Source organism: Polypterus senegalus, chromosome 3 (genome assembly GCF_016835505.1).
Source record: "Polypterus senegalus isolate Bchr_013 chromosome 3, ASM1683550v1, whole genome shotgun sequence".
NCBI classification, from domain to species: Eukaryota; Metazoa; Chordata; class Cladistia; order Polypteriformes; family Polypteridae; genus Polypterus; species Polypterus senegalus.
In genome coordinates, this window is record NC_053156.1 from 271457559 (window position 1) to 271478102 (window position 20544).

A 20544-nucleotide genomic window follows, 5' to 3' on the forward strand; every position below is an offset into this window, starting at 1 on the left:
TTTTTGAAATTTGAAATTGTGCTTTTGAGAGCGTAAAAGCTAATATATGTTGGCAGGCCCTTTTAATATCTAATCCATTTTCCCTTCTTATGAAATGTGATATCAGGCTTATAAAATTTGATATCTTATTTTTGAAATTTATCAAGAAATTGAAATTTGTTTTTAAAATTCTAAAATTTGATGTAACACATTTAAAATTTGATATCACACTTTTGAAATTTGATATCAACATCCTTAAACTTGACATCAGATTTTTAAAGCACGGAATCAAATTCCCAAAGCGTGATATCAAATTTTAAATGTGTTACATCAAATTTTAGAAGCCTAATATCAGATTTCATAAAAGTGATATCAAAATGATAAAACATAATTGAGAGTTTTAAAGCATTTAAGCTTTCATATGAAATGTCAAAAGTGTGATATCAAATTTTAAGACTTTGATATCAAATTTTCAAAAGCTTGATATTAAATTTTAAAAGTGTCATACAGTATAACGTTTCAAAAGCTTGTTATTAAATTTAAAATCGTGATATCAAACATTACATTGTTGATATCCATTTTTAAAAACTAGTTAACAAATTTCAAAAGCTCAATATCAAATTGTATAAACCTGATATCGAATTTGATAAACATATCAAAAGCACAAATTAAGATGTGAGTTTAAAATGCATATATATCAGCAGTTAAGCTATCATATCAAATTTTAAAAGTGTGATGTTAAATTTTAAAAACTTGAACTCAAATTTCAAAAGTACAATATCAAATTTCTAAGTGGTGATATCAAGCTTAAAACTTGCGATACCAGCATCTGAAAGCAAATATCAGATTAAAGGAATTACATTTTAAAATGGCTTGCCATACCCCTGAGCTGTGCTCTGAGTGAAGTGTGGTCGCACCCGATTAGCACCTGCACTCATGCCAGGCGCAATTATTTATTTTAAATCAGCACAGTGCCACAGACCCCTTACCACAGTCCTATCATCTAGTGCCATGGTTTTTACCATCCATGTAGTGCTGATGATATGCAGCTGTACCCTTCATTCCTTCCAGAGGACCACACAGAGTTCTCTGCTAGAACTTCTGCGTGTCTCACTGATATTTACATTTTCATTTATTTGCTAAGCAGATGCTTTTATCCAAAGTGACTTACAACAACAGTAAACAATCGAGTAACATTAAGCTATGGCCTGTTTGTTCAGCAAGTGTAACAGGACGGGTAAGAAACGTTTATTGCCACAAGTGAATTAAACTTAAACAAATTAACCAAGAATATAAAGAGCAAAGTTTTTTTTCCTTCATCAATTAGACAGATGTTCACAGAACAGATGTGTCATCAATGGCTTCTTAAATACATTGAGGGAGTAAGTATGGATGGAGATGGTCAGCACCTTCTACCAACTAGAAACTACACAAGACAAGAGTCAAGATTGTGACTTGGGACTTGCCACGTAGAGGTGGCATCAGTAGATGCTGTTCCCTGGCAGACCTGAGTGGACAAGAAGGAGTACAGCATTTCACCAGTGTCTCCATATACTCTGGAGCTGACCCACTTATTACTTTGTAGGCAAGCATCAGAGATCTGAACTTAATGCGTGCTGCTACACAGTGCCAATGTAGTGACCTGAAGAGAGGAGTGACATGTTGACGTCTCGGCTTATTAAATGCAAGACGGGCTGCTGCATTCTGGATCATCTGCAGCAGCTTTATAGCACATGCCGGTACTCCTGCCAGAGACGAGTTACAGTAGTCAAGACACAATAAGACCAAAGCCTGGACCAGAAGTTGTGCTGCATATTCCATGAGATAAGGTCTGATCTTGCAGATGTTGTACCACATGAACTTACATGAGCAACAAACAAAAGAAATGTGGTCAGAAAAAGATAGCTGCTCCTGAATCACCACCCCAAGGTTGCATACTGACTTGGCAGGAGTTAGCAGAAGTGAGCCAAGCTGTACAGAGATGGGGAAATGAGAAGACTGGCTGGCCGGGATCACAAGAAGCTCAGTTTTTACCAGGTTGAGCTGTAGATGGTGGTCCTTCAGCCAGGTTGAGATATATCAGTAGGACATTCAGAGACTCTAGCTGATTCTGTATTGTCCTCTGGAGTGAAGGACAGGTATAGCTGTGTATCATGGGCATAGCACTGATAGCAGAACTCATGGGATTGGATGATGGAGCTCAGTGAGGTTGTGCACAGAGAGAAGAGTAGAGGGCCCAGCACCGATCCTTGGGGTACACCAGTGCATGTCTGGCATGGATTTGACAACTCCACTCGCCAGGACACACTGTAGCATCAGCCCAAGATCTAGGACTCAAACCATCTGAAAGCAGTCCTAGTGATGCCAAGGTCAGAGAGGGTTGCAGAAGAGAGATCTAGCAGAATCAAGACTGATGACAGGTTGGTAGTTCTAGCATGGTGTAGCTGGTTGACCATAGTCAGTACAGCCATCTCAGTCGAGTGGTTCCTCTTGAAGCTGGTGATATCACAACCTGGATGAATAAACACAATCTCCAGCTCAGTGTGGGTAAGACAGATCTTCCTGTTATACCAGTTCCTTCATCTGTTCCGTCTGCTCAGCACCTCATCCCTGTTTAGCTTTGTTAATTTTCTCTAACAGTGGCCAAGTCAGTACAAAACCTTGGGATGGTGATCAATGGCTAGCTGTTCGTCAGTGATCATATTGCTACGGTCTCTCTGTTTTGCAGATTCACACTATATAATGTCCACAAAAATAGACTGTATCTAACATGGTTTGCAGCACAAGTCCTGGCCCAGGCTTTGGTCAGGTCATTTCTGGACTAATGTACTCTCTGCTGGCAGGAGTACTGGCATGTGTCATAAAACCACAGCAGATGATTCAAAATGCATCAGTGCATTTGGTAATCAAGCAGTTGAGGTGGGCACATGCCACTCCTCTTTTCAGATCACTACATTGGTGACCTGTGACAGCACTATGATGTTGCAGGTTGGCTCCAACTTCTCACTCCTGTTTGGGAGCCTCTTGAACACGCCACCATTGATAATGTAAACAAGGAAGGCTGGGCAAATGAGGACACTTCTGTAGCAAGAGGTAGGTGTAACAGTGCGCAGTACTTTTATTTAAAACAAAGACAAACATTGTTTAAATAGTGCAGTTATTGCTTCAACAATAAATAAATTAAATAATAAAAAAAAAACCAGTGCACTCTGTGGAGGATAAAAATCTATCAAATAAATATTCATAAACTTCATTAAAATGAGGTTAAAATCTCAAAAGCAGGAAGCCTCCCCGTAAAATCAAGTCCATGGTGAATCCCTTTAAAATCGATATCCCCACAAGGAGCCTTGGTGTAGAGAAGATGCCCGGCCGACAGGCTCATCCAACTTTTCTTTACATGCCCGGCTCTCTGCGGTCTTTGGCTCCCCACAGGGAGTGACCCTCAGCAGCCCCAAACGTTGGCCTCATGATCCCCAAGGGGCTCTCCTCCCAGCTGCCTGTCTCTTCTCTCTCTCTCCTTTTTGTCATTCTCAACACAGACCACATCCTCATCTGCAGATGTGCTCCATCTCAACATAGCCGCACAAGCATACACACCAACAGAGATCAAGCCAGCTATTTATTTATTTAAATACTGACCACTGTCTTCTAAGCTGTGGACCCACTATTCCACAAGCACGTATTACGTTTAAATCCTTGATTCCTGCCTACAGCTTAGTCAATGGGTCAGTACTCATTTCTATATATATAAAATCCAATGTCTGACTATCTGTATGTCTGTCCGCTTTTCACAAGAGAACTACTTTTTTCTATAACTTGCTTGAACATTCCAGTTGATTTTGCGACTTCTCTCATCATGCTAATTATCATAGTTCGCTTGTAGGAGTGATATATTCGTGTTGATCTGAGACAGCGGCTGCCTTGAAGCCTGACATCAGAAGTGGGGAGTCGGTCAACCTCTGCGTTTTGGAGTGTACTTTACCTCCGCTTTGCTAGCGATACCTTTTTGTTTATTGCTTTTTAAAGTTTGTCCTGTTTCACTGCTCAGCGGAGCCACGGGTTATGTATGTTATATATGGAGACACATGTGAGGTTCTTTTGTTCTTTTCGACCTATATAGTCTGCTCTTGAACGGCATCTGGTGATGTCTCCACTATGTGGCATCAAATCTCAATCCAATACAGCTCTTACCATGGCTGCCCCTTTGAAATTCTGACTCCCTCAATGCTTTTTAAAAAGCCGTTGAAGTCACTTTTTCAGTGAATTTCTATCTTGTATCAGCTGCTAGGTTTTTATAATCAGAATTGTAGGCTATTCACTTTCCTTTCGTAATTTCAAACACTTCAATCATTTCACCTCTTAATCTCCATTTACTTAAACTGAAAAGGTTGAGCTCTTTCAGTCTCTCTTCATAGCTCATACCTCTTAGTACCGGAATCAGCTTAGTCGCTCTTCTCTGGACTTTCATATCATATGATCCCATATTGTAACTTAGTCAAATGTGAAAGGCAGGTTATGGGCAGATCGCTAATTAGATGCCTAAACTGTACAAATGTGGTAAAAACATTAAACAGGTTGATTACTTTTTTTTCTATAAAATTTGGTCTGTTGTTCCCACAAAGATCTAAAATACACGTCCGTACTTCTTCTCTAACGCACGAAGCGAGCAGATCTTCACTCACTGAGAGAGAAGGGTAATGCTCGGTAGGCGTGATAGATAACTTTGATTGACAATTACTCGGCTCTTAGATCCGCCCACAAGTACAGTAGTCTGCAAGTGCAAGCAGCAAGTGTTGGGACGGGTGACGCACATGCACAAACAATACGACAAAAATGATTAAGCAAAAACCCAGCAGTTTATGTTAATAAAGTTCACAGGCGTGGCAAATGTATCCCAGCAAGCTGGGACAAAAAAGTCAAACAATAACAACCGACTCAGACATTCAAAAAACGCACATCACAACAATCACGGTTGCTAAGCACAGCGGTTTAGTTGCACCCCGTCTACAGGGCACTAGAAACTCATTTCCGTCAAAAAAAAAAAGAAAATATAAAAATAAATGTATTTCATAATAAAGACTAACTATCTCATTATTACGCTTTACTAACTTAAATTTATGACATAGTATCTTATAATTTCGATTTAATATTTCATAATTACTACTTACTGTCTCGTAAGTTTGACTTAGTATCTCATTATTATAACTTTCCATCTCGTACCTATGACTTACTATCTCATAATTCCAACCTAGTATCTCATTATTATGACTTACTATCTCGTAATTGTAACTTAGTAACTTAGTATCTTGTAATTTCAATTTAATATCTCATTATTACGAGTTTTTATATCATAATAATGACTTAGCATCTCATAATTTCGATTTTGTATCTCATTATTACGACTTACTATCTCATAATTTCGAGTTAGCATCTCATTATCCTGATTTACAAACTCATAATTTCGAGTTAATATCTCATTATTACAACTTAATGTCTCATAATTTCGAACTAGTATCTCGAAATTATGAATTACTTTTTGAGCTTTCATTGGACAAAATAGAGTCACATGACTTCAGCAGTTTTAGAGCCGAGGTTCCATGGGCTTCAATAGGGGGAAATGGACTTCCATATAAAAGTGACCAGTAAATGGAAACAAAAATGTTTTTTATTACTTGATCAACTTCAGTGGGTTTAATAGCGTTAATGCCATATTTGACTTTCTTAAAATATTTTCTTCCCAAATTTCACATTACTGAGATTTTGTTCAATTGGGAGGCTGAGAGAGAAGCTCCCAATGTAACAGAACCTGAAAGCAGGTGTGTAAATTAGACTGCGCCTGAAAATGTTAACCTACTACTTTTCGTAAAATTAAAGTAAGTATAAAATCTTTATCTCGCTATAACTAAATAGGCATACATATCAGAATGAAACTGAAAACGTAAATGTGCGGATATAGCTTCTTTGTTCGTAGGAATACTTATGAACGCTTTGACGTCACGTGTTTTAAAGTTTTTTCGTCGCCTCTTGACTAGAGAAAACACTTGTTACCTGTCCCCCCACTTAAGATATTCCGTTCGACGAGACGTTGAGGTTTTGGGACTTACTCTGCCATTTTTTGACCTCTAGACCCGAAAACCCGTATTTTTAATCATATTTTGTTGAGAAAATTACACCCTTAAGCGAATATTAAACTAATGGGTGTCTTTAACAAACAAATGATCAGATGGACTTGACGTTGTGCATGCCACGTCAAACGACCCCACGGGTTCACCTCCTAACGGGACACGAGGAATGCAGTTACTCCTTTTTTGTCAATCGGTATTACAGGCAGATGCTATTCTATTTCGAGGTTGCTGATAACGAAAATACTATTTTTGATAATTGATTATTTTCCGGTGATCCTAACACTGTAAGTGCCACTAACAGAAGGTTACAAATGGTAGATTTCAAACATGAGCTGTGGGATATCATTTTAGAGTATTTCAAAGTCAGTTGATTGCGAATATAATGTTATTTTCGATCCTTTGGGATCTGTCCCTCTGGGGACCTCTGCTAGAGGGTGTAAATTATACATTTCTATCCAATTAAGAATATTTAGACTTTTAACATTTAAAGCCCACATTTTTATATTTCAAATATCCAACGCAACTATTTGTTTATTATGTACTTCTACCACAGGAAGTAAATCATTTCTTATCTTATGAAGACTCCGAAATAGGGCGACTCATGCTAATTCTGACTTTGTATTGGTTATTATTTATCCCCAAAATTCCAACTCATTTTATGTTTTGATTTTAAAAAATCGGGTACTAGTAAAATAATTATAATTAATAAAAATGCAGATTATTTTAGAAAATACTTCTTAATTTTGTATAATGCTTTCAGAATATAACAGGAACTGCATAGCAGTATGACTTTGTTCATAAATGTTATTTAAAAAAAAGACTTTATCAAGTCCGAAGCAAAAGTACAAAAGTGCAGCTATCTGATAGGAAGACATCTGGCGAACCAAAAGTCACTAAGCCAATCAGTAGATAAGTTTGTTAGGGTCATCAGCTTGCGTGATAGGCGCTTCACTGTACAGTCCAAAAGCTTCAAGCTGTTCCCTGAAGAAGGCCCGTTTGTAATATTCTGATATTTACTTTTTTCAGTTTTTGCTTGTCTAAACTTTAAATTTAACCCTCTGGCAATTTGCTGCTTACCTTTTCACCATTTTAGGTCATTCATTGCATTTCAACTGATTACACTTGAAGAAAAACTGAGGTGTTATAAAACTTTGGACTGGTAGTATATATTTATTATGAATGATATTATTATAACATCCCAATTTGGAAGGGCGTAATCTGTGCAAAATGACTATTATCTGTGCAAGCTCTTGCTGCACACTTAGACTCAAAAGAGTTAATTTGTAGACGTCCCCTTACGGTGCACACTTCTGATAGTTGAACGACCTTCCCTTGCTGTTTCTGATGAAATCCTGTCAAGGGAGGAGGGCGTCGACGTTGTAGAGACGGGGACCGTGAAATGTGCAGGGCTTATGAGAGATAAAGGGGGGTCGTTTTGCCACTAGAGACATATGTAATCAAATTAAGTTTATTGCACGTTATTACGTGGTAGTTGGTTGGTACGCTTTAAGTGGTGATTCGCTTTGTTTTATTTCTTTCTGTTATTTAATTGTAAATCCTCGTTGGACCGTGTGCAAGAAGGCAACAGGAGAGCGACAAACGAAAAGTAAAACCAAATTTAAAAAATTAAAATGGCCTGCACTTTCTCTGTGGGCAGCTGTGGCAGAGAGAACATTTGTGTCGGACAGTGGCGCACAGGAAAGCGCCGTGGACAAAGGCAAGGCGCGAAGAATTGTGCGCCGGGATCCCCCAACGGCTGGGCCGCTCGCTAGACCCGGGGTCAGGACTGGATAGGCCGGCCGCGGTTTCTTTGGGACGGAATGCCCCCGAGGCCTGCCTGAAAAGGTTTGACGTATGGAAGTTTTATTTTATTTTTTTACTTTTATAATAGAAGGTTGACAGGATTACTCCTTCGTCCTTTTTATTTTTTCTATTGATGAACAGTATAATCGCTGGTACAAATTTCATTTTTTCTTCCTAATTGCAATTTGGCGGCATGGAAACTAACGGCCTGTACACGAAGCAGCGCGTCACGTCCTTCATGCGGTCTGAAGAGCAGGGAAACTCGTGGATTGGGACACTGACCGCCCTTGTTACTAGGCCCAGCCTGCTACTTCAGCGCTACTTTCCAACCTGGACAGGTATCGGCAGTGTCTGTGACTTCCGAAAGGCGGTCCAGGGGCAGGATCGCAGCCCACCGCTGTCTTTGGTGCACTGTCAGCATGGAGATGATTTTCTCTCCGCTGGCACATCTCTAAGCTGGTTTAACGCACAGGCCTTGCAGGAGGTGGGGTTGATGGACTTGGAGCCGACACTTGTGGCACTGGACGGGTGTTGTATGAAAAAGGTAAACCACAGCCAGAATCTGCCAGACGAACAGCAAATTAAACGAGAGCCGACAGCCTCGTGTGGTTATGTATCCACTGTACGGAAATCTTTAAACCAGGAGTGGTTACATATGGCGTCTGTCATGTCTGCTCAGAGTAGCCAGTTGATGACTCCAAACTTGCCGGTTGCTGTTAGTAAGACTTGTGTTAGGCATTCGCCTTTGGAATCCAGTGCAAAATGGAACTGGTGGGCCAATTTGTGGGGTTGGACCGATTATGGCAAACCAGATCCAGATGAAGCCCAAAATCGAGATGAACGACACCTGTTGCAGTCTCTTGCAAACGATTCTCACAACCAGCTTTTTTGTGGGGAAAATACGGGATGCTTGTCACATAATAGAAAGGCTGACAATAGCAGCACCGAAGCGGCCTTACCAGAAGGGTTGTTGTGTCCCGAAAAGCCTCGGCTGGATCTGACGCTGGTCTGCAGTATCGCGGCAGGCAGCGAGGTGCTTCTCCTTACCCCTGATCAGGATAATGGGTATTCGAGTCTGGAGGAAGAACATTCTGCAGGTAAACTTGCCAAAATGGACCCTTCCTCCAGAGCAGAAGTAGTTATACATCCTTGTTGCACACAGCTTACGGACCTCCCTGATGAATTTTCTGTCATTGGTTCAGATAAGGAGAACTTGGTAAATGAAGCTGTAAATTTTCATCCTGCTGAGGAAACGGCAGAATGTGTCACACCTGGAGACACTCTGCCCTCCGTTTCCAAACCCCAGTGTCAGAATAAAATGATCTCTTATATTATCGGGGGCTACTGCACTAGTGAAAGCTCTAGTGAGGATTCAGATGTGGCTTGCAGCGAGGAGGATGATGATGGTTTTGACAATGATAGCTCATCTGTATTTTCAGATTCAGATGAAGAGAATTCACCAGAACCAGAGAACCTACTGGGCTTCTTTACTCAAAGCTCAGATCCCTATAATCTCCAAAATTTCACTGCAACTATCCGGAGTGCCAAACCCAGTAATCCAAGTGAGGAACAAGAAAATTCAAATACAGATGAGGGTTCAGAGGAAGAGAGTTCTCTAGGTTCATCCTCTTCAGAGGAAGAGGAGGATGAAGAGAAAGAGGAAACAGATTCTGAGGATGACCAGAGCAGTGATGAGGAAGAAAATCTCAAGCTCTGGAATTACTTTGCTTGTGGCAAGGACCCCTATAGCCCCTTTAATTTCCAAGGTCCTGTAAGAACTAAAAAGGCTTGGCAAAACCAGACTCCTCTCTCTAGCTGCCAAGCAGCAAACCAGCAAAGCCTACTTTGCCATAACGTAATGAAAGGACCTTTGGACAGCTACTCATTAGAAACCTCCTCCCATGAGGAGGATCGCTTGGACAGTGGCTTCTATGAGGCTGTCTGCAGCAGGGAGGAAGAAAAAGAAGATCTAGTATTTGTCAAGAGGAAGAAGGTAATGTCTTTTATGAGATGGATAAGTGTATGCTTAGCTTAATTCCTGTTTTATTTCTTTATAATTTACTGTAGTAACTCCTCTACCTTTTCTTGAATTTCAATGATTTGGGAGTTTTTAGGATTAAGGTGGCTGCTGTATTGTTTTTTTTTTGTACTTTGCTCATAATGAAGAAAGGTAGTTATTTGTAGTGCATGTGCCACTTTAACTTTTTCATATTTTTCTTTTTCAACATCTCATTTCTCTCATCCTTTCATTTGAAGCCTTTCAAATCAATTGTAATGTGAAAAGTATTTGGATTGTTAAAGCAGTATCTGCTGGTTTGGCACTTTTTTGAAAATTTGGGCCATTGTGTGTTACCAGCAGGTTTATTTGTATAGTACAGTAAGCACTGGCATACTGTCCAGATTTGTTCCTGCCTTGTGCCCAATGATTGCATCCCTGAGACCCTGCTCTGGATGGAGGAGGGAGAAATAGTGTTAATCAAGGGGTGCCTGACATCTTTGGAGTTCTGGGTTCAAGTCTGGGTACTACTCACTGGAGTGCATTTTATTCCTTGGTTTATCGGTGGGTTCTCTGGTTATTCTCCAAAACTGCAAAGTCTGAACAGGATTTTTAGAATGGGTTGGAAAATGAGGTATATTATATCGAAAAGTGTGAAAAAATAGTTTAGCAGATGACCAATTACAGTATTTTGCAGCATAATATTCTCAGCCCTGCTTAATTCAGACTACTAGGTGTTTGAAAATTTTCTCAGCTACATTGGGCAAAAGGCTGGGACTGGCCTAATCTGTACATTCTTAGGATGTTGGAGGCTAAACAAACAGAGACGAGGAGAATCTGTATACTCCACAAAGACAATGACTGGGTGTAAGATTTTAACACTGCATCACTGTGCTCTCCTACTTTACAGCCTTTTAATTGGGGTGGGGGGAGTGCAAAAAATAGGTGAAGGACCGATGGGTCAACTTGTTCTCTAACTTGGTGTTATACAATATATTTGACATAGCCTGTGGACTTTGTATTTAGTTTACACCATTCTGTAAGTCGTCTTTTATAAACTTAATGGCTGTTTTAAACCTACTGTATTCATTAACTTGATTGTATCCTGCTTTACAATACTATATCTGCATTATTTAGGGCTTATCTGTTTTTTGTTATCAGTTCTTTATTTCTGTTACTATAACATATTTTTTCTATTTCATATGAGAAAAATGAGAGGACCATAATTATCAATTTAAATGGCTAATAGTACTCAATACTTTACATTTTTCAAAATGAACTTAAACATAGCCATATCATGATTTTATGTAATTTTAGCTGTCTCAATTTTACAAAAACAAGCACTTAATAGTTAAAAGGATACATTGCTCAGACATTAAATTTGCCAAATATATAATGTAGATGTATTTTTATCTTCTCACTAATGAGAGATTTGAAACGAGGACAGTTTTTTATACATATTAGAAGTTACTGTTTAAAATCTTTTTGTGACCAAGAGTAAGTTAAACTTTGTAATAAATAAATAAATGTGCATTTATTTATTTTAGAACTCTTTCAGTTTGAGGTATTCCCTAAGGAATGAATAGATAATATGCCCTGTAGTTCACATGGGAAATTGGTTGGCATGATGTAAAACGCATGCAACAAAATTGGCCCTTGTTGATCATGCTGATGAAATGTGACTTTTTAGAATATCTACAAGATTAAACCGAGATTACCAGCTATTATTTCAAAGCATGCTGATGAACCAGTAAAATAACCATTGTCAGATCCATTGCTGAAAGTCCAAATTAAATATGGAAGCTAGGGTATTTATTATGCAGTGCTGTTACAACGTATTACACCGTATGAATTTATTTTTTTACACTGACACTTATGATCCTCTTTTCAACAATATTAATATGTAAAAAGGTCTACTTAAACTAAAAATGCACACATTTTCAAGCATTAGCAGAAATGCATTTGGATTGTGTAGAAAAAGCTAGAGCACCTTTTATTACTTCACATGTCTAAAATTTGATTCTGGTGCACCAAAACATTGAAGTCCCATTTCTTCATGATGAGAAAAACTCATTGTCTTCACAGCAGAGATGTGCTGCTCCATTATGCCATAAACAAAAGAGCTGTTTGAGTTGGGGTGTAAGGTGCTCCAGTGATGTTAGATTTTAGATTCATTAATGTCCTGCTATTTTATTAAAGCAGCAATACTGCTGGCTTCTATGTTGGATACATTTTAACCAGCTTTAAAATAGTATTCTCACAGTTACTAGTGGCATAAGGCCAGGGTACGTTGTTAAACAATCATTTACATGTTTTTCCTCTGTAACTTGCCATGAACAAATAATACTGTGAGCGTGATTCAAAATCGGTGCTTGAGATGGATTTGAAATTGGTTAAGGCCGGAGAAGCTACAAGTGCAATAGAATGAGAAGTTACAAATACAGTCGACCCTTGATATACGACCGACCTGATATGCGAACAACTTGATTTACGACCAAAATTTTTTTTTGATTTGTGACCAACATCTTGCGTTACGACCCGAATGCGGTCACGTGTATCCGCTTGTGCGATTGTAAACAAACAGCCGAGAGCGTTCGCAAGCATCATTCGGAGCCCAGATACATGTGTTTGTGGATGTAATTTCGGTCAGTGCAGTGATTATATATATATATATATATATATATATATATATATATATATATATATATATATATATATATATATATATATATATATATATATATATATATATATATATATATATATATATATATATAAATATATAAATTCACTAAGACCATGGCAAGCAAGGCGCATAATTGCTAAGGAAGAGAAGGTAAAGAAAGCGATTGTTAAGGAATGTTAGCTAGCGGCCTGGCGCGGCACATAATGATGTCATCAGCCTGAGTCAGCACGGAGTGTATTATTACAGCAGTTCACAACACGACCAGCTTTGAATTGAGTGCTCGACTACTGTTATTAACTTTAGAAAACAGCGATCACAATTGAAACGAAGAAGGAAATTGTGTTGAAATATGAGAGTGGTGTTCGTGTGACCGATCTCGCGAATATGTACATCATGTCGAAATCCACCATCTTGACAATTTTGCAAAGAAAAGATTTTTCCATAAGGTGGCTCCTTCTAAACAATAACCACCTTCCGTTTCATTCTCCTCCTCCTCCCTTCCTGCACCCAAAGATGTCAAATTAAATGGTGAGTACAGTGTGAAATCGTTGTTTCTGGTAGGCTAGGCACTTTTTATACCTTTTTGATTGGTACATTAGAAAAATTATTGGTGTTTTGGTAAATTATGCACATTATACAACCCTTTTTTATTATGAAAAGGTTAAGTAAGTGTTGCTGTGGGAGGTTCGGAGCGCATTATGGGTATTTCCATTATTTCTTATTGGAAAAATAGTCTTGACTTGCAGCCAACTTGAGTTACAACCAGCCCTCGCGAATGAATTGAGTTTGTAAGTCAAGGGTCCACTGTAAATGAAAGCATGCTTGATTGAATACAAATGGATACAGGTTAACACCAGCATACCTGGTGTCACAAATTAAATGAACCCTGTGTTCCAAGAAAGTGTAATACAACAGGATTGGAAGAAATGCACTGTTATGGCATGAAGTGAATCACATATACAGGGCAGCTGTTCATGCTATTTCATTTATGTGACCATTTCCAGAATCCACTGCCACCCCAGCTACTGTTGCTTTTGTTCTAGAATGCATTTTTGGTAGCAAAGACATATTGACACATGACCTGTTATTTAGAGGAACTCCAATCACTCATTGAATTGTGGAAGAAGCTGTCTGACCACAGAAGTGCATTTCTGATGAAGTGGCAGCATCCTCCCTTCATTGCTTTGGAAGGCAACAACTTGAAAAGGAGAGGCATAGATAAGATGCACAATTTCATTTATGATCCAAAAAAGAATGAGGAAAACGGTGTACTTTGCTTGTTTAAGAGCTTAAACGATACTTTGTTTTGCAGGTACTTGATTTTTCTTTTTGTCAGCAGTCTGTGTTGCAGTTTGTTGCACTTTTGTTTGTTTATATTCATAACTGTGATGAAAAAAGATGCACTTTGAAGTTATTCATTCATGGTGTATATGTATTTACCACATTAAATTGTGCTCTATATAGTTAACAGTTTCCTAAAAAAAAAAATATATATATATATAAATGTATGTATATATCTTGCCTGCACTGGTGCCTTACAATGCATGCAGTGGGGTACAAATCACTAGTGTAAGCCTAAAAGAAAACATGCCTTTTCATGGCATTTATGATAACAAAAGGGATCTGGAAATGATTAAATTACATGTACCATTTTTCTCAAGGTAAGTATATGTATTCATTTGTGTGAGTTCTCCAATAAATACGAAAATAAAACCAAGACGACAAAGGCTGTGGTAGTGCACACAGTTGTTTTGCTTTGAAAATGGCTAAATCTCATAATACTGCTTTGTTTTTTCTATAACGACATATAAAATGGCTTATACAGTGTGTATGTAATTACAAGACACGGTTCAATACTCGACAACTGTCTTTGAAACTGGTTTGAAAAACGGACATATCCGGTAGGTTTGTACATCTTTTTTTTTTTGTTTTCTGGTGATGCTTTGTGCCACAATGTCTGCATTGGCATTTTACAATGCAGGCATCATTTTAAAAGAAAAAAAATATAGCAGATGCTTAAATTTAGAACACCATTTATTCTGGCAAATACATATCGGGTTTCTGAAGAAATTACTTCAACTTGAAAAATTGCAAAGTAGTCCTTAAACATGATGCAGTTTTCCATTTTGTTACTATTAGCACACTACCACACAAACAGATACACTTGTACATGTTCATTGTTTACATTTATTATATGTATACTATAGGCGTTTTGCACAATTATCATTTTTGTGTTTTGGTTATTGTACTTTTTGAGTTAAGTCCCACACCTAAGTTCGTAACCCTGGTCAAAAGCTTTAGGCACTAGACCTTTTCTGTTTTAAACCTTGCTCCAAGTGATTGGCAATTATCTTCCAAAGAAGGATAATTGGTACCCAAGAGACCAAAAAGAGTTTTGCAGTCATTTCCAAGCATTTTTTCACTCAATTGCTCTGTTGTTTGAAATTTTTTAAATCATCGACAATCTATCCTGGCTAGGTCATCCCAACAAAACAGTTCAAGAGCTGTCTGAAAGATGATACTGGAGATCTCCGAGTGCTACAGAATGACATCAAGGGATTCATAGGAAAGTCTTGTCAGACCTTGTCAAAGAGCATGAGTCAACCATTCCAAAGTGAACATACAATATCGCCCTACATTTGAGCTGAGGAATCATCTGTCAAAAAAGAATGTTGATGTATGACTAAAGTTAGCCAGACAACATCCGAAGAATAGGACACTTGAAACCGTGTACCCTAGACAGATGTGGCTGAACGGCTCCACATTATTCTCCATACCAAGAATGTTCTGTTAGATGAAAACCAAAGAACTGGGTTTGATCAAGACAATCTCATATCATGTATAAAATATGGTTGTGTAAGTATTTTAGTTTGGGCTTGCTTTTCAGTCTCCAGGCCTGGCCAGCTTGCCATCATAGGATCAACCCTATTTCTACACTGTGCCTGTGGCCCAGCTATGAAAAATGGTGTGATAAATGAATCCCTAAGGAATTCTTTGGATCTCTGGAAAGCTTTAAAATCAAAAAACTGTTGGGTTCCCTTAAGAAATTGTTGTAAAACCTGTTACTGTGTTATAAATTGGACAGTGCCCAATTACTGACTTTGCAAGAAAATAGGGCAAATATTAATTTGAGTAGGCCAGCATAAGAGGTGTTCCTTTTTGAATTAGGATGCTTCCTGCTTCTGCTGTTCATGCTCTTAACAAATCAGAGCTGCAGGGTAGTGTTAATGACAATTCTTTTAGCCCAGCTGTTCTAAAACTATAAAAAGAAAGTGTTCAGCTGAAAAATTTTGGATCTTTAAAAAAAAAAAATTAAATAAATAAAAGAGAACAATGAAAAATCCCAAATGACGAAATTTTATCTGAAGGTTATGCTTGAGTTAAAGTGAAAACCAATTAGTCTGTGAGCAGCTTTCACTATACTGTACAGCAAAAAAGTGTGTCACTTAAAGTAGCATTTCTTTGTGACGAGGGTCATAAGTTTGAGGTGGTATGGCTTTCATTTAAAGATTTCATACACATTTATAATTTCAATAGTCTGTTTAAGATGTTCATATTCTGAGTGATTTCAAGAGTGTGTATTCCATAGTGCCAGAGTAAGATTTCAGTGTTAAACCAGCAATGGGTCATGATTGGTATACCCCCGATTACCATAAGTATTTCACAAGACAGACGAGATTTATTGAATGTGAAGTCAGCCATCAGAAAGCTGAAACATACAATGCATCCGGAAAGTGTTCACAGCGCATCACTTTTTCCACATTTTGTTATATTACAGCCTTATTCCAAAATGGATTAAATTCATTTGTTTTCCTCCGAATTCTACACACAACACACCATAATAACAATGTGAAAAAAAGTTTACTTGAGGTTTTTGTAAATTTATTTAGCCCATTCCTCTTTACAGCACATCTCAAGCTCCATCAGGTTGGAAGGGAAGCATCGGTGCACGGCCATTTTAAGATCTCTCCAGAGATGTTCAATTGGATTCAAGTCTGGGCTCTGGCTAGGCCACTCGAGGACATTCACAGAGTTGTCCTGAAGCCACTCCTTTGATATCTTGGCTGTGTACTTAGAGTCGTCGTCCTGTTGAAAGATGAACCGTCTCCCCAGTCTGAGGTCAAGAGTGCTCTGGAGCAGGTTTTCATCCAGGATGTCTCTGTACATGGCTTCCGTCTGGCCACTCTACCATACAGGCCTGATTGGTGGATTGCTGCAGAAATGGTTGTCCTTCTGGAAGGTTCTCCTCCCTCCACAGAGGACCTCTGGAGCTCTGACAGAGTGACCATCGGGTCCTTGGTCACCTCCCTGACTAAGGCTCTTCTCCCCCAATCACTCGGTTTAGATGGCCGGCCAGCTCTAGGAAGAGTCCTGGTGGTTTCGAACTTCTTCCACTTATGGATGATGGAGGTCACTGTGCTCATTGAGACCTTCAAAGCAGCCGAAAGTTTTCTACAACCTTTCCCAAATTTGTGCCTCAACACAATCCTGTCTCGGAGGTCTACAGACAATTCCTTTGACTTCATGCTTGGTTTGTGCTCTGACATGACCTGTCAACTGTGGGACCTTATATAGACGGGTGTGTGCCTTTCCAAATCGTGTCCAATCAACTGAATTTACCACAGGTGGACTCCAATTAAGCTGCAGAAACATCTCAAGGATGAACAGGGGAAACAGGATACACAAGAGCTCAATTCTGAGCTTCATGGCAAAGGCTGTGAATACTTATGTAAATGTGCTTTCTCAATTTATTATTTTTAATAAATTTGAAAAAATCTCAAGTAAACTTTTTCACATTGTCATTATGGGATGTCGTGTGTAAAAATCTGAGGAAAAAAATGAGTTTAATCCATTTTGGAATAAGGCTGTAACATAACAAAATGTGGAAAAAGTGATGCGCTGTGAATACTTTCTGGATACACTGTAAGTGAACCTTTCAATAAGAAAAATCAATTTCTTATTTTTTTAACCATTGACTTGCCTGTTCACAAATCAAAACCCAAATCTTGACCCCATGGAAATGCTGTGAGGGGTCTTCAAGTAGGTAGTAAATGCAGAAAAGCCTTTAAGATCTTCAGTTGCAGGATGGTTCTGTAATGAGAAATGGCCAAATATGTCTCCAAAGTTGGTGTCCAACAATTGAAAGAAATTTCTATAAGATGTTGTTTCTGCTGAAAGGAGCAACAACTTTTATTGAAGCTAGCATTGTCCCTGTTTTGTTCGTAATAGACATTTGCATTTTGTTTAATAAATTATATGGTGGGGGGAAGAACTTTCATTCTTGTAATCTGATAAATTACATCATAAATCACTTTACTTCTCGGTACTCTTGAAATGATAATCGGTTATCCATACAATTCACACCTTATTGCGTGATGTACTTTTTCACAGCATTGCACTCCTATCAGACTACCATTGTTTACTGTTACTGATAAGGTACAAATTTGGATTTCAAAATAACAAAATTAATTGTGTTTTTAATAATTTTTTTTTATATTTAGTGTTTTCTTTCCCCATTCAACAGATGTTTTATTATGTTTGATTAGTCAATTTCTGCTTGCCTTCCTTCCTCGCCACCACAGTCAGCCTTGGGAGTTATTATAGTAGCATCTTTGCTTTTGAGTGACAGTATTCGGTATTTCACAATTCAAAACACTAACTGGCTTCCTTGTGCTACAGGTAACGTTTTCTGTTGAGGTAGAGGAGTTCTACACAAGTTGTGATGAAGATCGTCACGGCCCTTGGGAAGAGCTGGCACGGGATAGGTGCAGATTTCTCCGTCGAATACAAGAAACTGAAGACTCAATTGGATACTGCCTCTCAGCTGCCCACCGTGAACTTGTGCTTCAAAGACTGCTTTCAAAATAATAATTTTGCAAAATTTCAGAATTCATGGAAGAGTCGTAGTTATGAATTAAGGGCATGGAAATGCTAGCAAGGGCTTTTAAAGTCATCATCTAGTAATGGTCTGATCTTAGTTTGTGCTTCCTATTTCCCTGCTGGCATGTCTGTTATCAATGCAGTAAGACACACTGAGCTTTCTGTTTGGATGCAACACTGGCACTTTCTATAATTCCCATAAGATTGAAAGGAATAAAGTAAATTGTATTTTGTTTAAGATATTTTTGTCAAATAGACCAGTATTCAGTTTGTGCTGCTTTTAATTTTTTTTTTTTTACCAAAATGCAGGCAATTTTTTGGCGTTTATTTCCAAACTTGGATTTTACATATTCCTTTTCTATGCAAATACTTTTGCATGCCAAATATGCAACAATGAAATGTTAGGCTGTGTGCAATGCATTTAGTTTGCTCAGTAGCCTTTAATGTAAGGCCTGTAAGCCAGATAATCTAAATCTTGCCATCAGTAGGATTCAAACAGTACATGTAAAATGGCAGACCTAGGTGGAAATTTGAAACATATCTGTCTGTGTTATACCATGGCACATTTTGGAAGAATTGTAGCAGTTATGCTTTCCGGAGAGGAAAAACGAGGTGCGCCACAGTCAATTGTTTTTAAATTGTGTTGGCTTTTTGAATAAGCACACCCAGTCCAATGTATGTATAGCTGAAGTTGCTTAGCACTTTTCAGAACGTTGTGTGTATTAGAATATATGATATACTTCTCAGATTAAATTCATTGTCACATCTCAGAAAAGCTAGTGAAAGTTTTTCATTGAACTAATCCAAAGCTGCTAAACCAGGACTGGTGTTTTCTGCTTGTCTTATGGGTCTTTCGAGTGTAAAAGTGTGTAGTTGTGTTGATCAGTGCAGTGAATAACTAGTGTAAGTGTATGTCTGCTGTTGAACTTGGAGGTATTTTTAGGCCAGGATATACCACTGCGTAGGAGATCGCACTTACAGAGCACAGCAGTGTCAATTTATGGAGGCTACAAATAACAGACTGTACTACTCTTTTTTTGTTTGTTTTTGTGCTGCAGAATTTTAACGTAGGCATGAAACATGGCTGTGAATCATGTTGATTTGTTTTTCATCATTAGCCTAACTATTTATTAAATATTTTTAAGTGAAGTAAAAAATGAGTGAAATGTATTGCATAAAACAAATTGAATGTTCAAAATGTAGAAAAGTTACTTGTTCATTATACTTTTAAAACTGTGCCAATGAGTTCATATCATATCAGTTTGTATGAATCCTGGTATGTAAATTTATAATGTATGAACTGATGTAACTTAGTATTTCAAAGTAATGCTTTGTATGTGTTTTGCATTTTGCACATGCAAATTGTTTCTGCATACTTTAAGAAAAACTGTCATAACCTGTTTAAATGATAGCTAAAATATATCAGATTGGTGATTGATAAAAAGAAAAGAGAAAATACTTATAAACATAGAAAGTATAACTTTACTGAACAGCCCCTGAGGTACGTGCAGATGTCAGTATTGAAAGAATTTTAGTATTGAAGCCTGTTCTAAACATTACTGCTTTTAATCAGAAGCATGCAGAGACACAATTCTGCTGTTAGTGCAGCAAGCAAGCCAGTGTTTAAAATGTGCATCCTAGTCAAGCTTTGCATTAAATTATTTTTCTTTGATTTTAGCTTTCAGGTTTAAGCGTCCTAAAGAGTGATTTCTTGGAAGGCATAGTTTGAATTTTACACAGCATAAACATCTTCTCTTCCAATGATCTTGAGAAAACTAGTATTGTTCTAACAAATATTGAGTTTAAGATATTCATAAATTTATTTTTGTATTTTTCAGTCAGTGATTCTGCATCCACTCAGAAAAAATGAACACAGCAGTAAATTACTATTTTTAAAATTGAAAAGACTGTTTGTGACAAAAATTATATATTGCAAGAAATATATATATACACATATATACATAAAGAAATCCAGTCAATAAAAATTAAATGTTTCAATGAATGGTTCCTTTTTTTCTTTTTAAGAAATGATGGTTTCCCCCCAGTTTTCAGAATATATTAATACACATTTTATG

At 37.9% G+C, this 20544-nt stretch overlaps 1 protein-coding gene across 1 annotated transcript; it reads left to right on the top strand.

Annotated features, from left to right (window-relative positions):
• The first annotated feature begins 7453 nt into the window (after positions 1-7453).
• Positions 7454-20321, top strand: LOC120526171 (protein phosphatase 1 regulatory subunit 15B). The gene is made up of 2 exons (XM_039749193.1): positions 7454-9900; positions 18269-20321. Exons 1-2 carry the CDS (start codon positions 8101-8103, stop codon positions 18455-18457), a joined length of 1989 nt encoding a protein of 662 aa, XP_039605127.1. The 5' UTR covers positions 7454-8100; the 3' UTR covers positions 18458-20321.
• Positions 20322-20544: the final 223 nt, after the last annotated feature.

Excerpts from the sequence above, each read along its gene's own strand:
- LOC120526171 (XM_039749193.1), top strand. The coding sequence starts at position 8,101 with ATGGAAACTAACGGCCTGTACACGAAGCAGCGCGTCACGTCCTTCATG. Across the intron at positions 9,901-18,268 it reads TATTTGTCAAGAGGAAGAAG|GTAACGTTTTCTGTTGAGGT; the intron begins GTAATGTCTTTT and ends CTTGTGCTACAG.